This window comes from Tachyglossus aculeatus, chromosome 7 (assembly GCF_015852505.1).
Source record: "Tachyglossus aculeatus isolate mTacAcu1 chromosome 7, mTacAcu1.pri, whole genome shotgun sequence".
Taxonomy (NCBI): domain Eukaryota; kingdom Metazoa; phylum Chordata; class Mammalia; order Monotremata; family Tachyglossidae; genus Tachyglossus; species Tachyglossus aculeatus.
Genome location: NC_052072.1, coordinates 17,070,096 through 17,092,871, shown reverse-complemented (window position 1 = coordinate 17,092,871; position 22,776 = coordinate 17,070,096). Strand labels below are relative to the sequence as shown.

The window sequence follows — 22,776 nt, the reverse complement described above, 5'->3', positions numbered from 1 at the left end:
ACTTTTCTCTGATGGCAGCTATCCATAACAAAAAGCTCCATTAAAAGTACATTTCTCAGTTGCATTTCCATTTTTTCCTCCTTCATCTTCCCCCTCCATATTTCCCCACCTCCATATTTCCCCACCTCCATATTTCCCCACCTCCATATTTCCCCACCTCCATATTTCCCCACCTCCATATTTCCCCACCTCCATATTTCCCCACCTCCATATTTCCCCACCTCCATATTTCCCCACCTCCATATTTCCCCACCTCCATATTTCCCCACCTCCATATTTCCCCCACCTCCATATTTCCCCCACCTCCATATTTCCCCCCTGCACATTTCCCCCTGCACATTTCCCCCTGCACATTTCCCCCTGCACATTTCCCCCTGCACATTTCCCCCTGCACATTTGCCCCTGCACATTTCCCCCTGCATATTTCCCCCTGCATATTTCCCCCTGCATATTTCCCCCTGCATATTTCCCCCCTGCATATTTCCCCCTCCATATTTCCCCTTCCATATTTCTCCCTCCATATTTCCCCCTCCATATTTCCCCCCTCCATATTTCCCCCCCTCCATATTCCCCCCCCCCCCCCATATATTCCCAGCCTCCTTTAGATGGTCTATGCCTTGGCATTCCACTTCCTTGTTGTCACATTTCTGTTCTTCCCAGGTTTTATCCCCCAACGAGGCACTTGTGTACTTCACAATTGTCTGTAGTGTATTTCTGTGAATAGCTTACATAGAGACCTCGTGGAAAGAGCACGTGAAGTGCAGGGAGTCAAAGGTCCCGGGTTCTAATCCTGGCTCCACCGCTTGCCTTCTGTGTGACCTTGGGGAAGTCCCTTAACTTCGTAACGCCTCAGTTTCCTCATCCTTAAAATGAGGATTAAATACCTGTCCTTCCTCCTCCTTAAAACATGAGCCCCATGTGGGACAGGAACTGTGCCTGACATGATTATCGGGTATCTACCCCAGTGCTTAGTACAGCACTTGGCACATAGTAAGCACTCCCTTCTGCGTCGTCCTTACTTGCTCCCTTTATTCATCTCCCACCCTCCCCCAGCCCCATAGCACTTACATCCATATTTGCAATTTATGTTAATGTCTGTCTCTACCTTTAGACCAAAGCTCATTATGGGCTGGGTGTGTGTCTGTTTATTGTTATATTGTACTCTCCCAAGCGCTTAGTGCTTTGCTCTGCACACAGTAAGCGCTCAATAAATGCCACTGACTGACTGACTGCTTTAATTACCATTAATCCATCAGTGGTATTTATTGAGCACTTACTGCGTTCAGAGCACTGTACTAAACACTTGAGACAATTCAGTACATCAGGGTTGGTAGATATGTTTCTGCTCACAAGGAACTTAATACAGTGTAGAGGGGAAATATTAAAATAAACAAATTATATGTATGCTGTGGGGCTGGGCCGGGTGACTATCAAGTGCTCAAAGGATACAGATCAAGTGTGGAAGGGAGTGACAATAGGGAAAAAAGCTTGATAGGGGAAGGCCTCTTGGGGCTGACGTGATTTTAATAAGGCATTGAGTAGGGGGAGAGTGGTGGTCTGTTGGATATTCATTAATTCAATCGTATTTATTGAGCGCTTACTGTGTGCAGAGCACTGTACTAAGCGCTTGATATGAATATGATATGGATATGAAGGATGGGGGGAGTTCCAGGTCAAAGGGAGAACATGGGCATAGATGAGTTTGAGGTAGAGTAATTTGGCATTGGAGGAGCGAGATGAGTAGGAGATGGGTGAGGTTGGTTGGGGGGGCTTGATTCATTCATTCATTCAATCGTATTTACTGAGCGCTTACTGTGTGCAGAGCACTGTACTAAGCGCTTGGGAAGTACAAGCTGGCAACATATAGAGACGGTCCCTACCCAACAGTGGGCTCACAGTCTAGAAGGGGGAGCTTGATCTGATTGAGTGCTTTAAAATTGTTGATAAGGAGTCTCTGTTTGACGTGGAGGTGGTTGGGCAACCGCAGGAGACTGTTGAGTAGTGAAGAGACATGGACTGAACTTTTTAGAAAAATGACCCGGGCAGCAGAGTGAAGTATGGACTGCAGTGGGGAGAGACAGGAGGCAGGGAGATTAAATAAGGAGGCCGATGCAGGAGTAGTCAAGGCAGGATATGATATGTGCTTGGATCAGTGTAGAGCTATTGTCTACCTTTTAACTTTAGCACCACCGCATTTTTCCCTCTAATAGATTATAAACTCCTTGAGGGCAGAAATGATGTGATAGGGAAGCAGCATGGCTTAGTGGCAAGAGCCCGGGCTTGGGAATCAGAGGTCGTGGGTTCTAATCCCAGCTCCAGCTGGGATTAGACTTTGGGTAAGTCACTTCACTGGGCCTCAGTTCCCTCATCTGTAAAATGGGGATTAAGACTGTGAGCCCCACGTGGGACAGCCTGATTACCTTGTATCTACCCCAGCGCTTAGAACTGTGCTTGGCACATACGAGGCACTTAACAAATACAATTATTATCATTGTTGTTGTTATTATTATGTCTCCCAACTCTAGTGTACTCTCCCAGGAGCTCAGTTCAGTGCTTTGCATCCAGTAGACTCTCAAATTCTACTGAATGGCCTTTCAGTCAACCCATCATTCATTCAGTCTTTATTGAGCCCTTACTGTGTGCAGAGCACTGTCCTAAGCGCTTGGGAGAGTACAGTGCAACAATAAACAGACACATTCCCTGCCCACAATAAGTGTCACCCGCCTTTTTAAGGCATATGCTACTGTGAACTGTTGAAGCGGTTATTTGCACTGTGAGCCCCATGTGGGAAGGGACTGTGTACAGTCTGATTAACTTGTCTCTATCTCAGCGCTTTGTATGCTGCTTGGCACATAGTAAGCATTTAGCGAGGGCCGTAATAATAATGATTAAGCATGCACTCATCCTGCTCACATTATTGCAGTTGATCACAAGTGCTGTCAGTATTAGTAAAAAAACATGTTGATCCAAATTTACAATAGCAATGCTTTAAATAATACAGAGCCTGTTCACAAGAAAGCCTTCATGCAGATCGAACGGCATCAATCAGCAGAAGGGCACGGGGAGATGGAGAGGGCCTTTCGCATATGCAGTATTTCATTTTCTATGAAAGGTGTCATCACCTCCAGGGTGACACCTCTTCCTAGCCCACACAAAAATTCCGGAAGGAAAATGTCTTCTCAAAGACTGAGGGTCTCTTAGGGCCTCTGCAAAGTGGTTTGAGGAGCAATCTCTTGCAATCCTAAATTCCCCCCATGCTACTCTGACCTCATGTTTCTCCTGGGGGAGTGTAACAAAGAGCAAAATTGGTTGTGAAGTGAAAAGGCCCGGCGGGTCTGAGGCCATAGTGCTTTGGAGAGAGAACTAAAGAGGAAACAGAGTGGTGGGTCTCTTTCCTGATTCTGTTCAGTTTCCTTCAGTCGGTGGAGTGAAGACCAGTTATTTACTGGAAGAGAGAGTTAATGGGCGGATTCTGGCCTAGGGTCAGTTCTCTTAGCTCATGTAGGAAGCTCTTGCAATTTTACCCCCTGAAGCAGCTGTGAGCGCCAAGTGGAGTTATGTTCTTTTTCCTTAAAGAGACAGGGGCAGTGCAGTCAGTCAATGAGTGGTATTTTTTGAGCGTTAACTGTGTGCAGAGTACTGTCCTAGGACCTTTTTTATTTTGTTAGTATGTTTGGTTTTGTTCTCTGTCTCCCCCTTTTAGACTGTGAGCCCACTGTTGGGTAGGGACTGTCTCTATATGTTGCCAACTTGTACTTCCCAAGCGCTTAGTACAGTGCTCTGCACACAGTAAGCGCTCAATAAATACGATTGATTGATTGACTGACCTTGGGAGAGGACCGTAGAACAGTTGGTAGACACGTTTTTTGGCGACAGGGAGCTTCCTTCAATCGTATTCATTGAGCGCTTACTGTGTGCAGAGCATTGTAGTAAGTGCTCGGGAGAGTACAGCATTATTCGTTCATTCAATCGTATTGAGCGCTTACTGTGTGCAGAGCACTGTACTAAGCGCTTGGGAAGTACAAGTTGGCAACATCTAGAGATGGTCCTTACCCAACAACGGGCTCCCAGTCTAGAAGGGGGAGACAGACAACAAAACAAAACATGTAGACAGGTGTCAAAATCGTCAGAACAAATAGAATTAAAGCCATATGCATATCATTAACAAAATAAATAGTAAATATGTACAAGTAAAATAGAGTAATAAATCTGTACAAATATATATATGCAGGTGCTGTGGGGAGGGAAAGGAGGTAGGGTGGGGGGGATGGGGAGGAGGAGAGGAAAAGGGGGGCTCAGTCTGGGAAGGCCTCCTGGAGGAGGTGAGCTCTCACTAGGGCTTTTGAAGGGAGGAAGAGAACTAACTTGGCGGATGCGTGGAGGGAGGGCATTCCAGGCCAGGGGAAGGACGTGGGACCGGGGTCGACGGCGGGACAGGCGAGAATGATAAACAGACACTTTCTCTGCCCACAGTGAGCTTGCAGTCTAAAGCGTTGAGCTTCCCCGCTCCAGCGCCACAGCACTTATGTACATATCTGTAATTTATTTATTTGTATTGTTGTCTGTCTCCCCCCTCACTTAACTCTAATCTCATGGGCGGACAACATGTATATTGTTGTATTGTACTCTCCCAAGTGTTTAGTACAGTGCTTTGCACACAATAAGTGCACAATACCTCTCCATCCCCCCGTCTTACCTCCTTCCCTTCCCCACAGCACCTGTATATATGTGTATATGTTTGTACATATTTATTACTCTATTTATTTATTTTACTTGTACGTACCTATTCTATTTATTTTATTTTGTGAGTATGTTTGGTTTTGTTCTCTGTCTCCCCCTTTTAGACTGTGAGCCCACTGTTGGGTAGGGACCGTCTCTATATGTTGCCAACGTGTACTTCCCAAGCGCTTAGTCCAGTGCTCTGCACACAGTAAGCGCTCAATAAATATGATTGATTGATTGAGTGAATGAAGGATTGAATTAGAGGTGTGCCGGGGATCTGAGAGAGAAGCGGAAGGTGAAGGGGAGCAGCGGAACCAGAGAAGCAAGACGTTCGTATCCTGTTGAGTCTTTTCATATTTGTGGCATCTGAACCGTTAATCCCAATTGTGGGTTTTCAAACTTAATCTTACCCAATCCTGAGCAGTTGCTGCACTCCGGATTGTTGCGTAAGTTTCCCACTGAACTTAATGAGCACGCTCAGAGCGTAGGCCCTCTAGTCACCAAGGAGAAAGGGTAGGATTATGAGAAGCAGCATGGTGTAATAATAATAATAATAATAATAATAATGATGGCATTTAGTAAGCACTTACTATGTGCAAAGCACTGTTCTAAGTGCTGGGGAGGTCATAAGGTGATCAGGTTGTCCCACAGGGGGCTCGCAGTCTTAATTCCCATTTTACAGATGAGGTAACTGAGGCCCAGAGAAGTGAAGTCACTTGCCCAAAGTCACACAGCTGACAACTGGCAGAGCCAGGATTTGAACCCATGACCTCTGACTCCAAAGCCCGTGCTCTTTCCATGGAGCCACGCTGCTTCTCAGAGCACGGGCCTGGGAATCAGAAGGTGATTCTAGACTGTGAGCCCACTGTTGGGTAGGGACCGTCTCTATATGTTGCCAACTTGTACTTCCCAAGCGCTTAGTACAGTGCTCTGCACACAGTAAGCGCTCAATATATACGATTGAATGAATGAATGAATGAAGGTTCTAATCCCAGTTCCATCGCTTGTCTGCTGTGTGACCTTAGGCTTGTCACTTCACTTCTTTGGGCCTGTTACCTTATTTGTAAAAAAATGGGGATTAAGAGCTTGAGCCCAATGTGGGACAAGGACTGTGTCTAACCTGATTAACTTCTATCTGCCCCAGTGCTTGGCACATAGTAAGCGCTTAATGAGTACTGTAATTATTATTGTTGTTGTTTTTGTTATTATTATGAATAATTTCCTTGACTAAGGGCCAGCAGTGAGCGTGTAAACCCCTAAAAAGTGTTTGATCATCATTGCGTCGGGAGAATTTTCTTACGTTTACATTGGGTGGGCACACATCGAGTCGTCACGGCATGAATATCATCCTCTTACATTTGTGATGCACCCATTGAGTCTTGGAGTGACAAGCAAGCCTTACATGATGTTTGCAGCACATTTGACAGTGGCGTCTTTGTTTCCCCCCACCAGTGCTTCCTTTGACACAAAAACCGGACTCCGAGTGGCAGTTAAGAAGCTCTCCAGGCCATTTCAGTCTATCATCCATGCCAAAAGGACGTACAGAGAACTACGTCTCCTTAAGCACATGAAACACGAAAACGTAAGTCTTTTTTAAACGCCGGGAGCTGACCCCGGCGTTCCAGCAGACGAGGCTCACACTCACGCCTTCCGTGTTTCCAAGTTGGAGCTTCCGCCTGGAGTTTGGCTCTCCGAAATGGGGGCGGGAGGGTGGGAAGGCAGCCACCCACTGGAAACGGCAGCTGAACCCCAGTTCGTTCATTCATTCAGTCGTATTTATTGAGCGCTTCCTGTGTGCAGAGCACTGTACTAAGCGCTTGGGAAGTCCAAGTTGGCAACATCTAGAGACGGTCCCTACCCAACAGCGGGCTCACGGTCTAGAAGGGGGAGACAGAGAACAAAACAAAACATATTAACAAGTCCGTTCAGGAAGAAGATTTCAGGCCGAGCTTGCCTGAAGGAATTCTTCTAGCTCTAAGGGTTTTAGCACAGCGCCGCTAGCTCCCCATTGTCATCATCATCATCATCATCAATCGTATTTATTGAGCACTTACTGTGTGCAGAGCACTGTACTAAGCGCTTGGGAATTACAAATTGGCAACATCTAGAGACAGTCCCTGCCCAACAGTGGGCTCACTGTCTAAAAGGGGGAGACAGAGAACAAAACCAATCATACTAACAAAATAAAATAAATAGAATAGATATGTACAAGTAAAATAAATAAATAGAGTAATAAATATGTACAAACATATATACATAGCCTTCCCAAGTGCTTAGTACAGTGCTCTGCACACAGTTAGCGCTCAATGAATACAATTGAATGAATGAATGTCCCCAGGCCAGGTGCCTTCCCAGTTCCATGCGGAGGGAGCAACAAGCAAGAAGGGGAACCCGGCAGGGACTGTGTCTGTTTATTGTCATATTGTACTCTCCCAAGCGCTTAGTACAGTGCTCTGCAATAATAATAATAATAATGGTATTTTTGAAGTACTTAACTGTGTGTCAGGCACTGTACTAAGCACTGGGGTGGATACAAGAAGATCGGGATGGACGCTGTCCCTGTCCCACGTGGGGCTCACAGTCTCAATCCGCATTTTACATATGAGGTAACTGAAACCCAGAGGAAATGAAATGACTGGCTCAAGGTCACACAGCAGACAAGTGGCAGAGCTGGGATTAGAACCCAGGTCTTTTTGGCTCCCGGGCCCGTGCTCTATCCACTTCGCCATGCTGCTTCTCTACTCCCAGTAATCGCTCAACAAATACGGCTGAATGAATGAATAAAAGTTATAGGACTTTGGGAGGTGCAGGCAAGAATTTTACCAGTCTGACCCATTTATCAATCAGCCGTATTTATTTTTTAATAATAGTAGTAATAATTATTATTATGGTATTTGTTAAGCACTTACTATGTGCCAGGCACTGTTCTAAGTGCTGGGGTAGATACAAGTTAATTGGGTTGGATACAGTCCCTGTCCCACCTGGGGCTCACAGTCTAAATCCCAGTTTTACAGATGAGGGAACTGAGGCCCAGAGAAGTGAAGTGACTTGCCGTAGTCACACAGCAACCAGTGGCTCTTGCTGTGTGCAGAGCACTGTAGTAAGTGCTTGGGAGAGTATAATAATAGAGACAACTTCCCTGCCCACAACTAGCTTACAGTCTGGAGCCTTGCGCTTGCCCCCTCCCAGCCCAGCTCTATCCACTAGGCCATCAGAGCATTTTGCTAAGCGCTTAGGATGGTACGATATAGCAGACACATTCTCTCTGCACACAGTAAGCGCTCAATAAATACGCTCAATAAATAGGAATTCCCTAGCCACAACAATAATAATAATAATAATGATCGCATTTATTAAGCGCTTACTATGTGCGAAGCACTGTTCTAAGCGCTGGGGAGGTTACAAGGTGATCAGGTTGTCCCACGGGGGGCTCACAGTCTTAATCCCCATTTTACAGATGAGGTAACTGAGGCCCAGAGAAGTTAAATGACTTGCCCAAAGTCACACAGCTGGCTTTTGGCAGAGCTGGGATTTGAACCCATGACCTCTGACTCCAAAGCCTGGGCTCTTTCCACTGAGCCACGCTGCTTCTCTGTCTTACTGTATCTTACTGTATCTTACTGTATCTCTACAATCTTACTGTATAGAGGGGGAGATGCATGTTAATAATATAAACCAATTGCGGATTCATTTAATTGTATTTATTGAGCGCTCAGTGTGCAGAGCACTGTACTAAGCACTTGGAAAGTATGTGTACTAAGTGCTGCAGGGCTTGGCCAGAGGGAATAAAGGGAGCAAATCAGGGCGACCCAGAGGAGAGTGGGAGGCCTGGAAATGAGGGCGTAGTCAGGGAAGGCCTCTTGGAAGAGATGTGCCTGAAATATGAGTTGGACGTGGGGGAGAGTAATAATCTGTCGGATACGAAGAGGGAAGATGATCCAGGCAGGAGGCGGGACGTGGGCGAGAGGTCGGCAGCGGGAGAGCCAATGCCCAAAAAGTGCCGATGCTGGGCGGAAGCGCCATAGGCAAGCGGGCGGTTGCCAGGGTAACCGGCTCAGGAGCTGCTGCCGTCTTTGCCGCCTACATTAGCCAACTGCTCTCAGGGATCCTGTGGAGCTTGCCACCATACAGGAAGCCGGGGGGGCGGTGGGGGCCTTTGGAAAAAAGCCATCTCCGCTCTTGGTGTAGCCCCAGCGGACCTCCGCCTAATCTTGACTGTCAGACCCACCTGTCATGGTAAGGTGATGGTCGAACTTTGGGGGGAAAATCGGGGTGCGTCTCACTCGTCGAAACTGCGGTGAGCTTGCTTCTTTCCCCGGCTCAGATGTGAACGGGGCCGGTTTTCCCAGGATGGACGGCTCAGTGGAAAGAGCCCGGGCTTGGGAGTCAGAGGTCGTGGGTTCTAATCCCGGCTCCGCCACTTAGCTGTGTGACTTTGGGCAAGTCACTTCACTTCTCTGTGCCTCAGTTACCTCATCTGTAAAATGGGGATGAAGACCGTGAGGCCCCTGTGGGACAGCCTGATCACCTTGTAACCTCCCCAGCGCTTAGAACAGTGCTTTGCATTCATTCATTCAGTCGTATTTGCACATAGTAAGCGCTTAATAAATGCCATTATTATTATCATTATTATTATTATTATCCTCCCCTGACCCTCCACATATGCTTTGATGCTCTTTGGGGCCATGATATGTTTCCGAGCATTCCATTAGAATGGATTTGGCTAGGAACAGGACAGAGTTTTATTATTATTATTATTATTATCATCCCCTGACCCTCCACATATGCTTTGATGCTCTTTGGGGCCATGATATGTTTCCGAGCATTCCATTAGAATGGATTTGGCTAGGAATAGAACAGCATTTTACTAGCCCGTATTCTCCAGACTGTATCCCTCCAGCTTCTACTTTCTGCATGCAGTGCTTTGCCTTATACTCACAAAATAGATGTAGTGAAGAGTTGGTCATGCAACCAGTCTCATAAACCAGTGGTATTCCTAGCTGGCTGAAGTGGAGGAAGTTGGTGTAGTTGGATCACATTGTGTTGCTTCCGTGACCCCTTACTTGCTCATTGCACTCTGTGCCCCAACAGGAGTGATGGGCCGAGATGAGAAAGCACAAGCCAGTATTTTTTATAATAATAATGATAATAATTATGGTATTTGTTAAGCGCTTACCATATTCCAGGCACTGTACTAAGTGCTAGGGTGGAGATAAGTAAATCGGGTAGGACACAATCGCTGTCCCATGTGGGGCTCACATTCCCAATCCCCATTTTAAAGGTGAGGTAACTGAGGCACAGAGATGTTGAGAGACCTGCCCGAGGTGAACCAGCAGACAAGCAGCAGAGCCGGGATTAGAACCCATGTCCTTCCTGCTGTCAGGCCCCTGCCCTATTTACTGGGTCACACTGCTTCTCCACTGGCCTTCCTTTACTTCTAGTTATAATCGGGAATCCTGGGATCTGGATATACTACTGAAGGTACCAATTAAACACAGTTCTCCAGAAAGCTTTATCAAGAAACTTCACCATCTGGGCATTAGACTAGGTAAATTTAAACTCACTTGCCTGCTAGCTAGACATCTTTTTTTTGTCTTGCCACCCTCTTTCTTTCCTGTCTCTTTTGGGTTTTTTTTTTATTTGTGTGTGGTTTTTTTTGTGGGGTTTTTGGTTTTGTTTTATTTCTGTATAATTTCCCAATTTTGAACCAGGGTTTAAAATACTGTAGAATACTAAATCGGTTGATATGATTGTAAAATGGCTTAGTGGAAAGAGCATGGGCCTGGGAGTTGGAGGACCTGGCTTCTAATCGCGGCTCTGCCACTCGCCTGCTGTGTGGCCGTGGGCAAGTCACTTCACTTCTCTGGGCCTCAGTTTCCTCATCTGTAAAATGGGGATTCAGTGCCTGTTCTCCCTCCCACTTGACTGTGAGCCCTATATGGAACAGTAAACTGTCTTGTATCCATCCTAGCGCTTAGGACAGTTCTTGGCACATGTTAAGTCGTCTAGACTGTGAGCCCACTGTTGGGTAGGGACCGTCTCTATATGTTGCAAACTTATACTTCCCAAGCGCTTAGTACAGTGCTCTGCACACAGTAAGCGCTCAATAAATACGATTGATGATGATGATGATGATAATAAATACGATTGATTGATTAAGCATTTAGCAAATGCCACATGATGACGATGATTGGAAACATCTGTGGAATAAGAAATTTATAGGTAATTTTTTTCTGCATTTAGCTGCTTGAGATCATATAATTCTCTGGATTCATAACATCTTGGAAATTAGGGATTTCAGGGTCGTTCGGACGAGCCCCTTTGACGTCATTCCAAGAGACGTCTGTCTTATTCCTAGCTTCCAGTCAAAAGGGGTTGCACCCCTTCTCTAGGTTGTTCATTCTGACAGTCAACTCGCCCAAGGTTCATTGATTTTTTTTTTTTTATGCAAACCCCCTTTACAACCATAATTAGCATGGGAATTTTTGACAGTTCCATCTGTCGTTCAGTTTTCTGTAACTCAGCAGTAACTAATCGTGGTTATAGTGGGCTGAGAGCTTTCTCCCATTTGAAATGATCTGAGAATTCTGTGGGGAAATAAGTGTGGCTCCTGTAGCAGACAGGCAGGGCAGGTTACGATGAATTGCAGGCCTGTAGGACCATGAGATGAAGGTGTGTTTATTTTTGCTCTAAATGGTTTCGTAATTGGTGAATGTGAAGTATTGGACAATAGGGGGAAACTTTGGATGTGGCGGCGGGGGGGCCGGGGGTTGATACAGCTCAAAAAATGAGGCGTGTGTTTTAAAAGCAAGCTGCATACCGTAGTGGTAAGGTGAACGAAGCAAGACCCGGGAGGTCGCTTCGTTTGAGTAGGAAGCGTATTGTTTGAGTGCTGTGTTGCTGTAAAATTTTAACTGTACCATTATTTCAGTTAAGGGATTATGTTTTATATTTTGTTGAAGATTAATACTCTCTCCTGATTTAAGTAGAAGGCTTTTGTTTTAATAATGTCATGACTTCTGGTGCTGGAATGACATTAACAGTATCCACAGCGAGGAACATTAAGTTTCACCGCTTTTCAGTATACTCCATATAACACTGAAAGAATTTTCCGCAACTCAGGGATTCTCTTTCTTTTTTCTTCCCCCTCCTCAGTGTCTTGACTCTTATCCCCGTGACCGAAAAGGATTCGAAGGAGCATTTATGTTGTGGCTTCTTTGAAAAATGTCCTTGGCGTGGAAGAGTGAATTTTGTACAGTGAGATCTCTGTTGGATGAGAGCGAGAGAGAGAAGTGAGAGCGTGTGTGTGTGTGTAAAAAGAAAGCGATTGAGAGACTCTCAGTCCTTTCAGCCAAACAGCTCAGTTGGTGAAGATGGTAATGTAAATAATCCCCTACAATTTGTGACCTGTAAACCTGTCCTGAGAATGCGGGCACAATTCTGCATCCTCTGCTCTGGCCCCGTAAATCCATCGAGGTCTATTGCGTGTGTGTGGAGCTGCCTCTTTGCCAACTGTGCTGCACAATGCTTTTATTCAAAGGCCTACCACCCCTCATCAGTGTGTCCCTATTACTTCACGGCAACCAGCGGTTTTGGCTGCATTTGTGGTGAAGTCGGCTGGAAGTAAGGGTTGGGGTTGGGTTTGATTTCAACACAGTATCAGGGACCAGAGAATCAACATCATATAGATTTTGATGTTGATGCTAGACTGTAAGCTCCTTGTGGACAGGGAACATGCCTACCAATGCTGTTATATTGTATCAATCAATCAGTCGTATTTATTGAGCGCTTACTGTGCGCGGGGCACTGTACGAAGCGCTTGGGAAGTACAGGTTGGCAACATATAGAGACAGTCCCTACCCAACAGTGGGCTCACAGTCTAGAAGGGGGAGACAGAGAACAAAACCAAACATACTAACAAAATAAAATAAATAGAATAGATATGTACAAGTAAGATAGAGTAATAAATATGTAGTAATATTGTACTGTCCTATATGCTTAGTACAGCGCTCTGCACACAGGGTGCTCAATAAATAGCACTGGTTGATTGCTTAGGGGAGCAGGAGCCCTTGGTTAAATGAGTCCATATTCCTCTTCCCTCCAAGATTGTAAACTCCCTGTGGGCAGGGAACGTGACTACCAGTGCTGCTATTTTTCCTCTCCTAAGTGCTTAGTACTTAGCATTTTTAGCATAGAGTATTTATTACTCTATTTATTTATTTTACTTGTACATATCTATTGTATTTATTTTATTTTGTTAGTATGTTTGGTTTTGTTCTCTGTCTCCCCCTTTTAGACTGTGAGCCCACCGTTGGGTAGGGACTGTCTCTATATGTTGCCAACTTGTACTTCCCAAGCGCTTAGTACAATGCTGTGCACACAGTAAGCGCTCAATAAATACAATTGATGATGATGATAGTACAGTGCTCTGCACACAGTAAGTGTTCAGTAAATACCACTGATTGATTCTCCCCCTTCTAGACTGTGAGCCCGCTCTTGGGTAGGGACCGTCTCTATATGTTGCCAACTTGGACTTCCCAAGCGCTTAGTACAGTGCTCTGCACAAAGTAAGCGCTCAGTAAATACGATTGAATGAATGAATGAATGATTCCCTTGCCAGAACGTTTGACATGGGTGAGGAGGAATCACACCTTCTCTACCGATTTTACTGAATAATAATAATAATAGTGGTATTTGTTAAGCACTTACTGTGTGCAAAGCACTGTTCTGAGCGCTGGGGGGGATACAAGGTGATTAGGTTGTCCCACGAGGGGCTCACGGTCTTAATCCCCGTTTTACAGATGAGGCACAGAGAAGTGAAGTGACTTGCCCAAAGTCACACAGCAGACAGGTGGCGGAGCTGGAATTAGAACCCACGACCTCTGGCTCCCAAGCCTAGGCTCTTTCCACTGAGCCACGCTGCTTCTCTGCTGAAGAGTCTTTTACTTTCAGCAGGGCAAGGAGAAGATCACTTTCTACTACCTTTATTTAGCCAAGCACTAACACCTCCAAGTACCTTTCATTGAAAGATTCCCTTGGGCCTTCTAACCGGAATTCCTCTCCTTGTTGTGTTTTGTTTTTTGGTTGTGTTTTTTTTTTTTTTTCCCATTGGCCACCATCCACCTCCCGGCCAGCTGCCAGAGTCTCCAGGGGCTGCTTCCTGTTCATGCATTCAGTCGTATTTATTGAACACTTGCTGGGTGCAAAGCACTGTACTAAGCACTTGGGAAAGTACAGTTTAAAACCAGACACATTCCTGCCCACAGTGAGCTCACAATCTCTGAAGTCCTCTTGACAATGTCTAGTTAGTATTTGGTCAGACGAATGCAACTTGTGCCACATCTTCAAGCTGGGAGGATTATCCCCAATCGACGCAGAGCAGAGTTCATTCAGTGCTGCTATAAGAGGGCTCCTTGACTTTTTGGGGGGGTATTTAAGCATTTACTGTGTGTCCAACACTGTTCTAAGCACTGGGGTAGGTATAAATTATAAATTGTGAAGCAGCATGGCTCAGTGGAAAGAGCACGGGCTTTGGAGTCGGAGGTCATGGGTTCAAATCCCAGCTCCACCACATGTCTTCCCCCTTTTAGACTGTGAGCCCACTGTTGGGTAGGGACTGTCTCTATATGTTGCCAATTTGTACTTCCCAAGCGCTTAGTACAGTGCTCTGCACATAGTAAGCGCTCAATAAATGCGATCGATGATGATGTCTGCTGTGTGACCTTGGGCAAGTCACTTAACTTCTCTGAGCCTCAGTTACCTCATCTGTAAAATGAGGATTAAGACTGTGAGCCCCACGCGGGACAACTTGATCCCATTGTATCCCCCCAGCACTTAGAACAGTGCTTTGCACATGGTAAGCGCTTAACAATGCCATCATCATTATTATTATTATTATAAATTAGTTAGGTTGGACACAGTCCCTGTCCCGCACGGGGCTCAGATTCGAGGAGGGAGAACAGGTATTTCATCCTTATTTTACAGCCGAGGAAACTGAGGCACAGAGAAGTGAAGCGACTTGCCCTAGATCACACAGCAAGCACTCGACAGAGCCGGGATTAGAACCCAGGTCCTTCGGATTACCAGGCCCGTGCTTTTCCCCCTAGGCCACGCTGCTTCTCTGTGTAGCTTTTAAATCATAGCAAATCTGGATCTTTGACTTCAACCTGAGCCTTTTGAGTTGTGATTGGCTAATTCTAGTATTGGGAGAGAAAACCTTTCCTCCAGCTACATTTTTCTGTTTGCAAAGGATCCAACAGTAGTAAACTTGTCAGCAGTCAAAGAGTAGAAAAGGTTATTTTGTTACAGAAAAGGAAATTCTCTATTCAAAAGTGGGGGTGGAAGCTCACATTAGTGGTGTCCTCCTAACCCTGGTGGGTTGCACGAATCGTATTTTTAAAAATGAACTCCAGAGACTGTAAGTTCATTGGGAACATGAAAAGCGTCTACCAGCTCTGTTATACTGTGCTCTCCCAAGCACTTAGTACAGTGCTCTGCCCACAGTGAGTGCTCAGTTAATACTAACTGACTGATTTATAACCTACTTTGAGAAGCTTGTAGTGTTCAGTAGGTTGAAACAGGGCTGGCAGCTGAAAGCGTAAATATATTCACGTAATGTAATTTGGTCAAAGTAATAATTAATTTAAAAAAGTGGGTGGGCAGACTCAAGTAGGGAAGCAGTGTGGCCTAGTCGAAGGAGCAGCACAGGCCTGGAATTAAGAGGACCTGGGTTCTAATTCCCAGCTCCTCCGCTTGCCTGCTGGGTGACCGTGGCCAAGTCACTTCACTTCTCTGTACCTCAGGTACCTCACCTGGAAAATGAGGAATAAACCTGGGAGTCCCGTGTGGGATAGGGACTGTGTCCAACCTGTAGAGAAGCAGCCTGGCCCAGTGGAAAGAGCCCGGACTTGGGAGTCAGAGGTCATGGGTTCAAATTCCGGCTCCGCCACATGTCTGCTGTGTGACCTTGGGCAAGTCACTTAACTTCTCTGAGCCTCAGTTACCTCATCTGTAAAATGGGGATTAAGATTGTGAGCCCCATGTGGGACAACCTGATCACCTTGTATCCCCCCCAGCGTGGCTCAGTGGAAAGAGCGTGGGCTTTGGAGTCAGAGGTCATGGATTCGAATTCCGGCTCCGCCACATGTCTGCTGTGTGACCTTGGGCAAGTTACTTAACTTCTCGGAGCCTCAGTTACCTCGTCTGTAAAATGGGGATGAAGACTGTGAGCCCCACATAGGACAACCTGATTACCCGGTATCTACCCCGGTGCTTAGAACAGTGCTTTGCACATAGTAAGCGCTTAACAAATGCCAACATTATTATTATTATTATTAGAACAGTGCTTTGTGCATAGTAAGCACATTATTATTATTATTATTATCTTGTATCTACCCCAGTGCTTAGCAGATACTTGGCACATAGTAAGTGCTTAATATATACCATTTAAAAACATTCTGGGTCTTCTCTCTTGCAAAATAATAATCATAATAATGATGGCATTTGTAAAGCGCTTACTATGTGCCAAGCACTTTGCATTCTGAAAGAGTTTATGGGTGGGAGAAGGAAGTCCAAATTACCTGCAATAGTAGATCATCCCAAAAGTGAGAGGCAGCTCAGAGGGAACATAGCCTAGGGAATGGAAAATGGGATTTGGAGTTAGAGGACTGGGCTTCTAGTCCCAGCTTTGTCACTGACCTGATGGGTAACCTTGGGCAAGACACTTACTCTTCGTGGGTCTGTTTTGTCATCTGTAAAATGGGAACTAATGGCGATGGCCTGGAATGCCCTCCCTCCTCACATCCGCCAAGCTTAGCACACTTCCCCCCCTTCAAAGCCCTAGTGAAAGCTCACCTCCTCCAGGAGGCCTTCCCATGATTGAGCCCCCCTTTTCCTCTGCTCCTCCTCCCCTTCCCACTGCCCCTGCTCCCTCCCTCTGCTCTACCCCCTTCCCTGCCCCACAGCACATGTGTATATTTGTATGTATTTATTATTCTAGCAGCATGGCTCAATGTAAAGAGCACAGGCTTGGGAGTCAGAGGTCATGGGTTCAAATCCCGGCTCCACCACTTGTCAGCTGTGTGACTTTGGGCAAGTCACTTCACTTCTCTGTGCCTGTTATTTCCTCTGTAAAATGGGGATTAAGACTGTGAGCCCCACCTGATCACCTTGTATCCTCCCCAGTGCTTAGAACAGTGCTTTGCACGTAGTAAGTGCTTAACAAATGCCTTTATTATTATCTATAATTCTATTTCTTTTGTTGCCATTGACGCCTGTCTACTTGTTTTGTTGTCTGTCTCCCCCTTCTAGTCTGTGAGCCCGTTGTTGGGTAGGGACCATCTCTAGATGTTGCCAACTTGTACGTTCCAAGCACCTAGTACAATGCTCTGCACACAGTAAACGCTCAATAAATATGATTGAATGAATGAATGATGATATTTGTTAAGCTCTGGGGTAATCAGGTTGGACATAGTCCCTATCCCTTATGGGTCTCCTAGTCTTAATCCCCATTTTACCGCTGAGGTAACTGAGGCCCAGAGAAGTGATTTAACTTGCCCAATATCACCCAGCAGACAAGTGGGGGAACCGGGATTATTATTATTAATAATAATAATAATAATAATGGCATTTATTAAGCGCTAACTATGTGAAAAGCACTGTTTGAAGTGCTGGGGAGGTTACAAGGTGATCAGGTTGTCCTATGGGGGGGCTTATAGTCTTAATCCGCATTTTACAGATGAGGTAACTGAGGCCCAGAGAAGTGAAGTGACTTGCCCAAAGTCACACAGCTAATGGCAGAGCTGGGATTTGAACCCATGACCTCTGACTCCAAAGCCCGTGCTCTTTCCACTGAACCACACTGCTTCTCTAGATTAGAAACCAGGTCCTTCCAATTCCCAGTCCCGTGCTCAGATAAGATTCCTGCGCTCCAAACTCGTAGATTGTAAATCCATCTGGGACAGAGTCTGTGTTCAATTTGATCCCCTTGATTCTGCCCCAGAATTTAGCCCAGTCCTTGGCACCTATTACGTACTTAATAATAGTAATAATCATAATGGCATTTGTTAAGCGCTTACTATGTGCAAAGCACTGTTCTAAGCTCTGGGGGGAATACAAAATGATCAGGTTGTCCCACGTGGGGCTCACAGTCTTCATCCCCATTTTACAGATGAGGTAACCGAGGCTCCGAGAAGTTAAGTGACTTGCCCAAGGTCACACAGCAGACATGTGGCGGAGTCGGGATTCGAACCCATGACCTCTGACTCCAAAGCCCGGGCTTTTTCCACTGAGCCACGCTGCTTTCTCTACTTGATCAATACTATAATCAACAGAGATGTGTTGGGCACCACATCAAGCGCTTGGGAGAGGGACAGTACTGTTGAGTTGACAGGCAGGTTCCCTGCCCTCTCCCCAGTGCTAAGTATAGTGCTTTGCACACAGTAAGCACTCAATAAATACAATTGAATGAATAAATGAATGCCCACAATGAGCTGACATATCACGGGCGGATCATTCAGCGTTAGGCTCTGGATGTTTCTGGGCTCTGAGCTGGCCGGCTGGCTAGGAAACCTGGGGATTTACCCCCTCCTCTTTCAAAGTCTTATTGAAGGCACACCTCCTCCAAGAGGCCTTCCCAGATTAATCCCCACTTTTCATCTCCCACTCCCTTCTGCATCACCCTGACGTACTCCCTTTTTTCCCCCCTCCCAGCCCCACAGCACTTAATTATATATATATATATATATATATATATATATATATAAATTATATATAATAATGATGGCATTTATTAAGCGCTTACTATGTGCAAAGCACTGTTCTAAGCGCTGGGGGGATACAAGGTCATGAGGTTGTCCCACGTGGGGCTCACAGTCTTCATCCCCATTTTACAGATGAGGGAACTGAAGCCCAGAGAAGTGAAATGACTTGCCCAAAGTCACACGGCTGACAAGTGGCGGAGCCGGGATTTGAACCCATGACCTCTGACTCCAAAACCCAGGCCACACTGCTTCTCCATATATATATATATGTCATTTTATTTATTTGTATTGATGTCTGTGTCCCCACCTCCCGCCCAAGACTGTAAGCTCATTGTGGGCAGGGAATGTCTGTTGGATTGTACTTTCCCAAGCGCTTAGTAAAGTGCTCTGTACACAGTAAGCGCTCAATAAATATGATGGAGTGAATGAATGGGACATCTTTGCAGAACACAGAGGTGAACCCAAGCCTGCTCATTTATGTTTGTACATATTTGTTACTCTATTTATTTATTTTACTTGTACATATCTATTCTATTTATTTTATTTTGTTAGTATGTTTGGTTTTGTTCTCTGTCTCCCCCTTTTAGACTGTGAGCCCACTGTTGGGCAGGGACTGTCTCTATATGTTGCCAATTTGTACTTCCCAAGCGCTTAGTACAGTGCTCTGCACACAGTAAGCGCTCAATAAATACGATTGATGATGATGACGTTTATTGATAGGAAGCAGCGTGGCCGAGTGGCTAGAGCCTGGGCGTGGGAGTCAAAAGGTCATGGCTTCTAAGGCCAGCACTGTCACTTGTCTGCTGTGTGACCTTGGCAAGTCATTTCACCTCGCTGGGCCTCATTCATCTCATCTGTAAAATTGGAATTAAGACGGTGAGCTCCATGCGGGACAGGGACTGCGCCCAACCTGATTTGCATCAGGCAAATCAATCAATCAATCAGTCGTATTTATTGAGCGCTTACTGTGTGCAGAGCACTGTACTAAGCGCTTGGGAAGTACAAGGAGGCAAAAACTCCTCACTCTCGGCTTCAAGGCTGTCCATCCCCTCGCCCCCTCCTACCTCACCTCCCTTCTTTCCTTCTCCAGCCCAGCCCGCGCCCTCCGCTCCTCGGCCGCTAACCTCCTCCCTGGCCCTCGTTCTCGCCTGTCCCGCCGTCGACCCCCGGCCCACGTCCTCCCCCTGGCCCGGAATGCCCTCCCTCCGCACATCCGCCAAGCCAGCTCTCTTCCTCCCTTCAAAGCCCTACTGAGAGCTCACCTCCTCCAGGAGGCCTTCCCAGACTGAGCTCCCTCCTTCCTCTCCCCCTCCTCCCCCTCCCCTTCCCCCCCCGCCTTACCTCCTTCCCCTCCCCACAGCACCTGTATATATGTATATATGTTTGTACATATTTATTACTCTATTTTACTTGTACATATTTATTCTATTTATTTTATTTTGTTAATATGTTTTGTTATCTGTCTCCACCTCCTAGACTGTGAACCCGCTGTTGGGTAGGGACCGTCTCTATATGTTGCCAACTTGGACTTCCCAAGTGCTTAGTACAGTGCTCTGCACACAGTAAGCGCTCAATAAATACGATTGAATGGATAAATGAATGAGTGAATGAAATTTGCTTGTATCCACCCCAGCACTTAATACAGTACCAGGCGTAGAGTAAGCACTTAACAAATACCACAATTATTACTGAATGCTAACTCTGGGCAGAGCATTGTACTAAGCCCTAGGGAGGGTACAATAGAGTTAGTAGATAGCAACCATGGCCTTAAGGAATCGACAGTTTAGTGAAGGAGAAAGACATGAACTTTAAATTACATGTAGGAGGAAGCAGTAATGTAAAGATGTGTGCATAAGTGCAATTGAGGATTTATCCAGACTGTAAGCTGCTTGGTAGGCAGGAAATGCATCTACCAGTTCTGTTGGAGTATACTCCCCCCCCCCCCCAAGCACTTAGTACAGTGCTCTGCACCCAGTAAGCGCTCAATAAATATGCAAGAACTACATTCTCGAAGTACTTAGGGGTTCCCAAAACTTTCACGATGCCCCCAACCCCTGGTATCCATCATTATTCTTCACTGCAAGTGTCATCCCGGATAGGGAAAAGGGTAGCCAAAGAGCAGGCCTAGAGCTTAGTCGGATGCATCGTACATAGTAAACACTTAACAAATACCATTTTTTAAAAAAAGGTAATGAGAGTGGACATAATACCTGTCTCTCTCAGGGCTCACAGTCTAAGAGATGAGATTTCAGGAATCTCTTCCCCATTTTACTGCTGATGAAACTGATGCCTGGAGTGTGTCACTGACTTGCCCAAAGTGACCCAGCAGGCCAATAATAATAATGATGGTATTTGTTAAGCGCTTACTATGTGCAAAGCACTGTTCTAAGTGCTAAGCACTGTTTGAAGTTCCCCAGCGCTTAGTACAGTGCCTGGCACGTATTAAGTGCTTAACAAGTACAATGATAATAATAATAATAATAATTAGACTATAAGCCGCATGTGGGACAGGGACTGTGTCCAACCTGATTAACTTGTATCTAACCCAGTGCTTAGAACAGTGCTTGTCATATATTAAGCACATGATGCATAAAAAATAAAATGATGTACATATTTACTATTCTATGTATTTTATTTTGTTAATATGGGTTTTTTTTTGGTCTGTTTCCCCCTTCTAGACTGTGAGCCCGCTGTTGGGTAAGGACCGTCTCTATATGTTGCCAACTTGTACTTCCCAAGCGCTTAGTACAGTGCTCTGCACACAGTAAGCGCTCAATAAATACAGTAAAAATAAAAAAAATTAAAATTTTCCCTTTTCCTCCACTTATAGCTCATGCTTATTTTCTGTACTTTGTATTTTTCTTGGCTCTAATCCATTATGTTGCCAACTTGGACTTCCCAAGCACTTAGTACAGTGCTCTGCACAGAGTAAGTACTCAATAAATACGATTGAAGGAGGGAAGGAAGGAAGCACACCAGGGATTAGAACCCAGTTCTCCTAAATCCCCGGACCATGCTCTGTCCACTGGACTTTATTGCACACAATCGTCAATCCTCATCGGAGAAGCAGCGTGGCCTAATGGATAGAGCATGGTTCTGGGAGTCAGAAGGTCATGGGTTCTAATCCCGGCTCTGACACTTGTCTGTTGTGTGACTTTGGGCAAGTCAGTTCACTTCTCTGTGCCTCAGTTCCCTCATCTGTAAATTGGGGATTGAGACTGTGAGCCCTATGTGAGTCAGGGACTGTGTCCAACCTGATTATCTTGTATCAACCCCAGTGCTTTGAACTGGCACGTAGTAAGTGCTTAACAAATACCATATTATTATTATTTCATCATCAAATGGCTGTCTGAGGGCAGCCACTGAGGTGCAGGAAATCTGGGAGTCTCTTTTGCTCTGGATCATTGGATCAATCAATTTTATTTATTTAGCACTTTCTATAATAGTAATTGTTATATTCAGTAAGTGTTTACTGTGTGTCAGACACTGTTCTAAGTGCTGGGATGGTTACAAGATAATCAGGTTGGATACGGTCCCTGTCAGATAGAGCTCACAGTCTTAATCCCCAATTTACAAATGAGGGAACTGAGGCACAGAGAAGTGAAGTGATTTGCCCAAGGTCATACAGCAGGCATCTGTAATGAGAGTGGGCATAATACCTGTCTCTCTCAGGGCTCACAGTCTGAGAGGTGAGAATTCAGGAATCTCTTCCCCATTTTACTGCTGATGAAACTGAGGCCTGGAGTGTGTCATTGACTTGCCCAAAGTGACCCAGCAGGCCAATAATAATAATGATGGTATTTGTTAAGCGCTTACTACGTGCAAAACACTGTTCTAAGTGCTGAGCACTGTTTGAAGTTCCCCAGCGCTTAGTACAGTGCCTGGCACATAGTAAGTGCTTAACAAATACAATGATAATAATAATAATAATAATAATAATTAGACTCAGCTTGGCCACCGGGCTGGAATCGCCTCAATCCCCCAGTCCCCTTCCTCTCTCTGCCCTTCTGGGCAGGGGGCCCTGAGATGGTCCCGCATGGGGCTCACATTTAGTAGGGGTCATGGTGATAGGGTCCTCTGTATTTGGCTGCAGGAGAGTTCCTCTCCCATCTCTGGAAGTGGGGTGTACAGATGAAAATAATGTGGGGGGCGGCTCTCTTCAACCTGGAATTTGATGGTTCATGGAAGTACAGCCGCTAACCCAGGAGCAGATAGTATTGTCCCCGGCCAGACGGGCCCAGAAAAATCAGTTTGAACCATTTGTTTTGCCACCCTGGGCACATTGGCAAATGCT

The 22,776-nt window shown here is 45.7% G+C and overlaps 1 protein-coding gene across 3 annotated transcripts in view; it reads left to right on the top strand.

The window, feature by feature from the left end:
- The window catches only part of MAPK14 (mitogen-activated protein kinase 14), a 107,670-nt gene that overhangs the window by 28,465 nt on the left and 56,429 nt on the right, over nucleotides 1-22,776 (top strand). For all 3 annotated transcript variants that reach the window (XM_038749635.1, XM_038749634.1, XM_038749636.1), the window contains exon 2: nucleotides 6,175-6,304. In XM_038749635.1, the coding sequence (XP_038605563.1) occupies nucleotides 6,175-6,304 (130 nt within the window). The remainder of the gene's footprint in view (nucleotides 1-6,174; nucleotides 6,305-22,776) is intronic.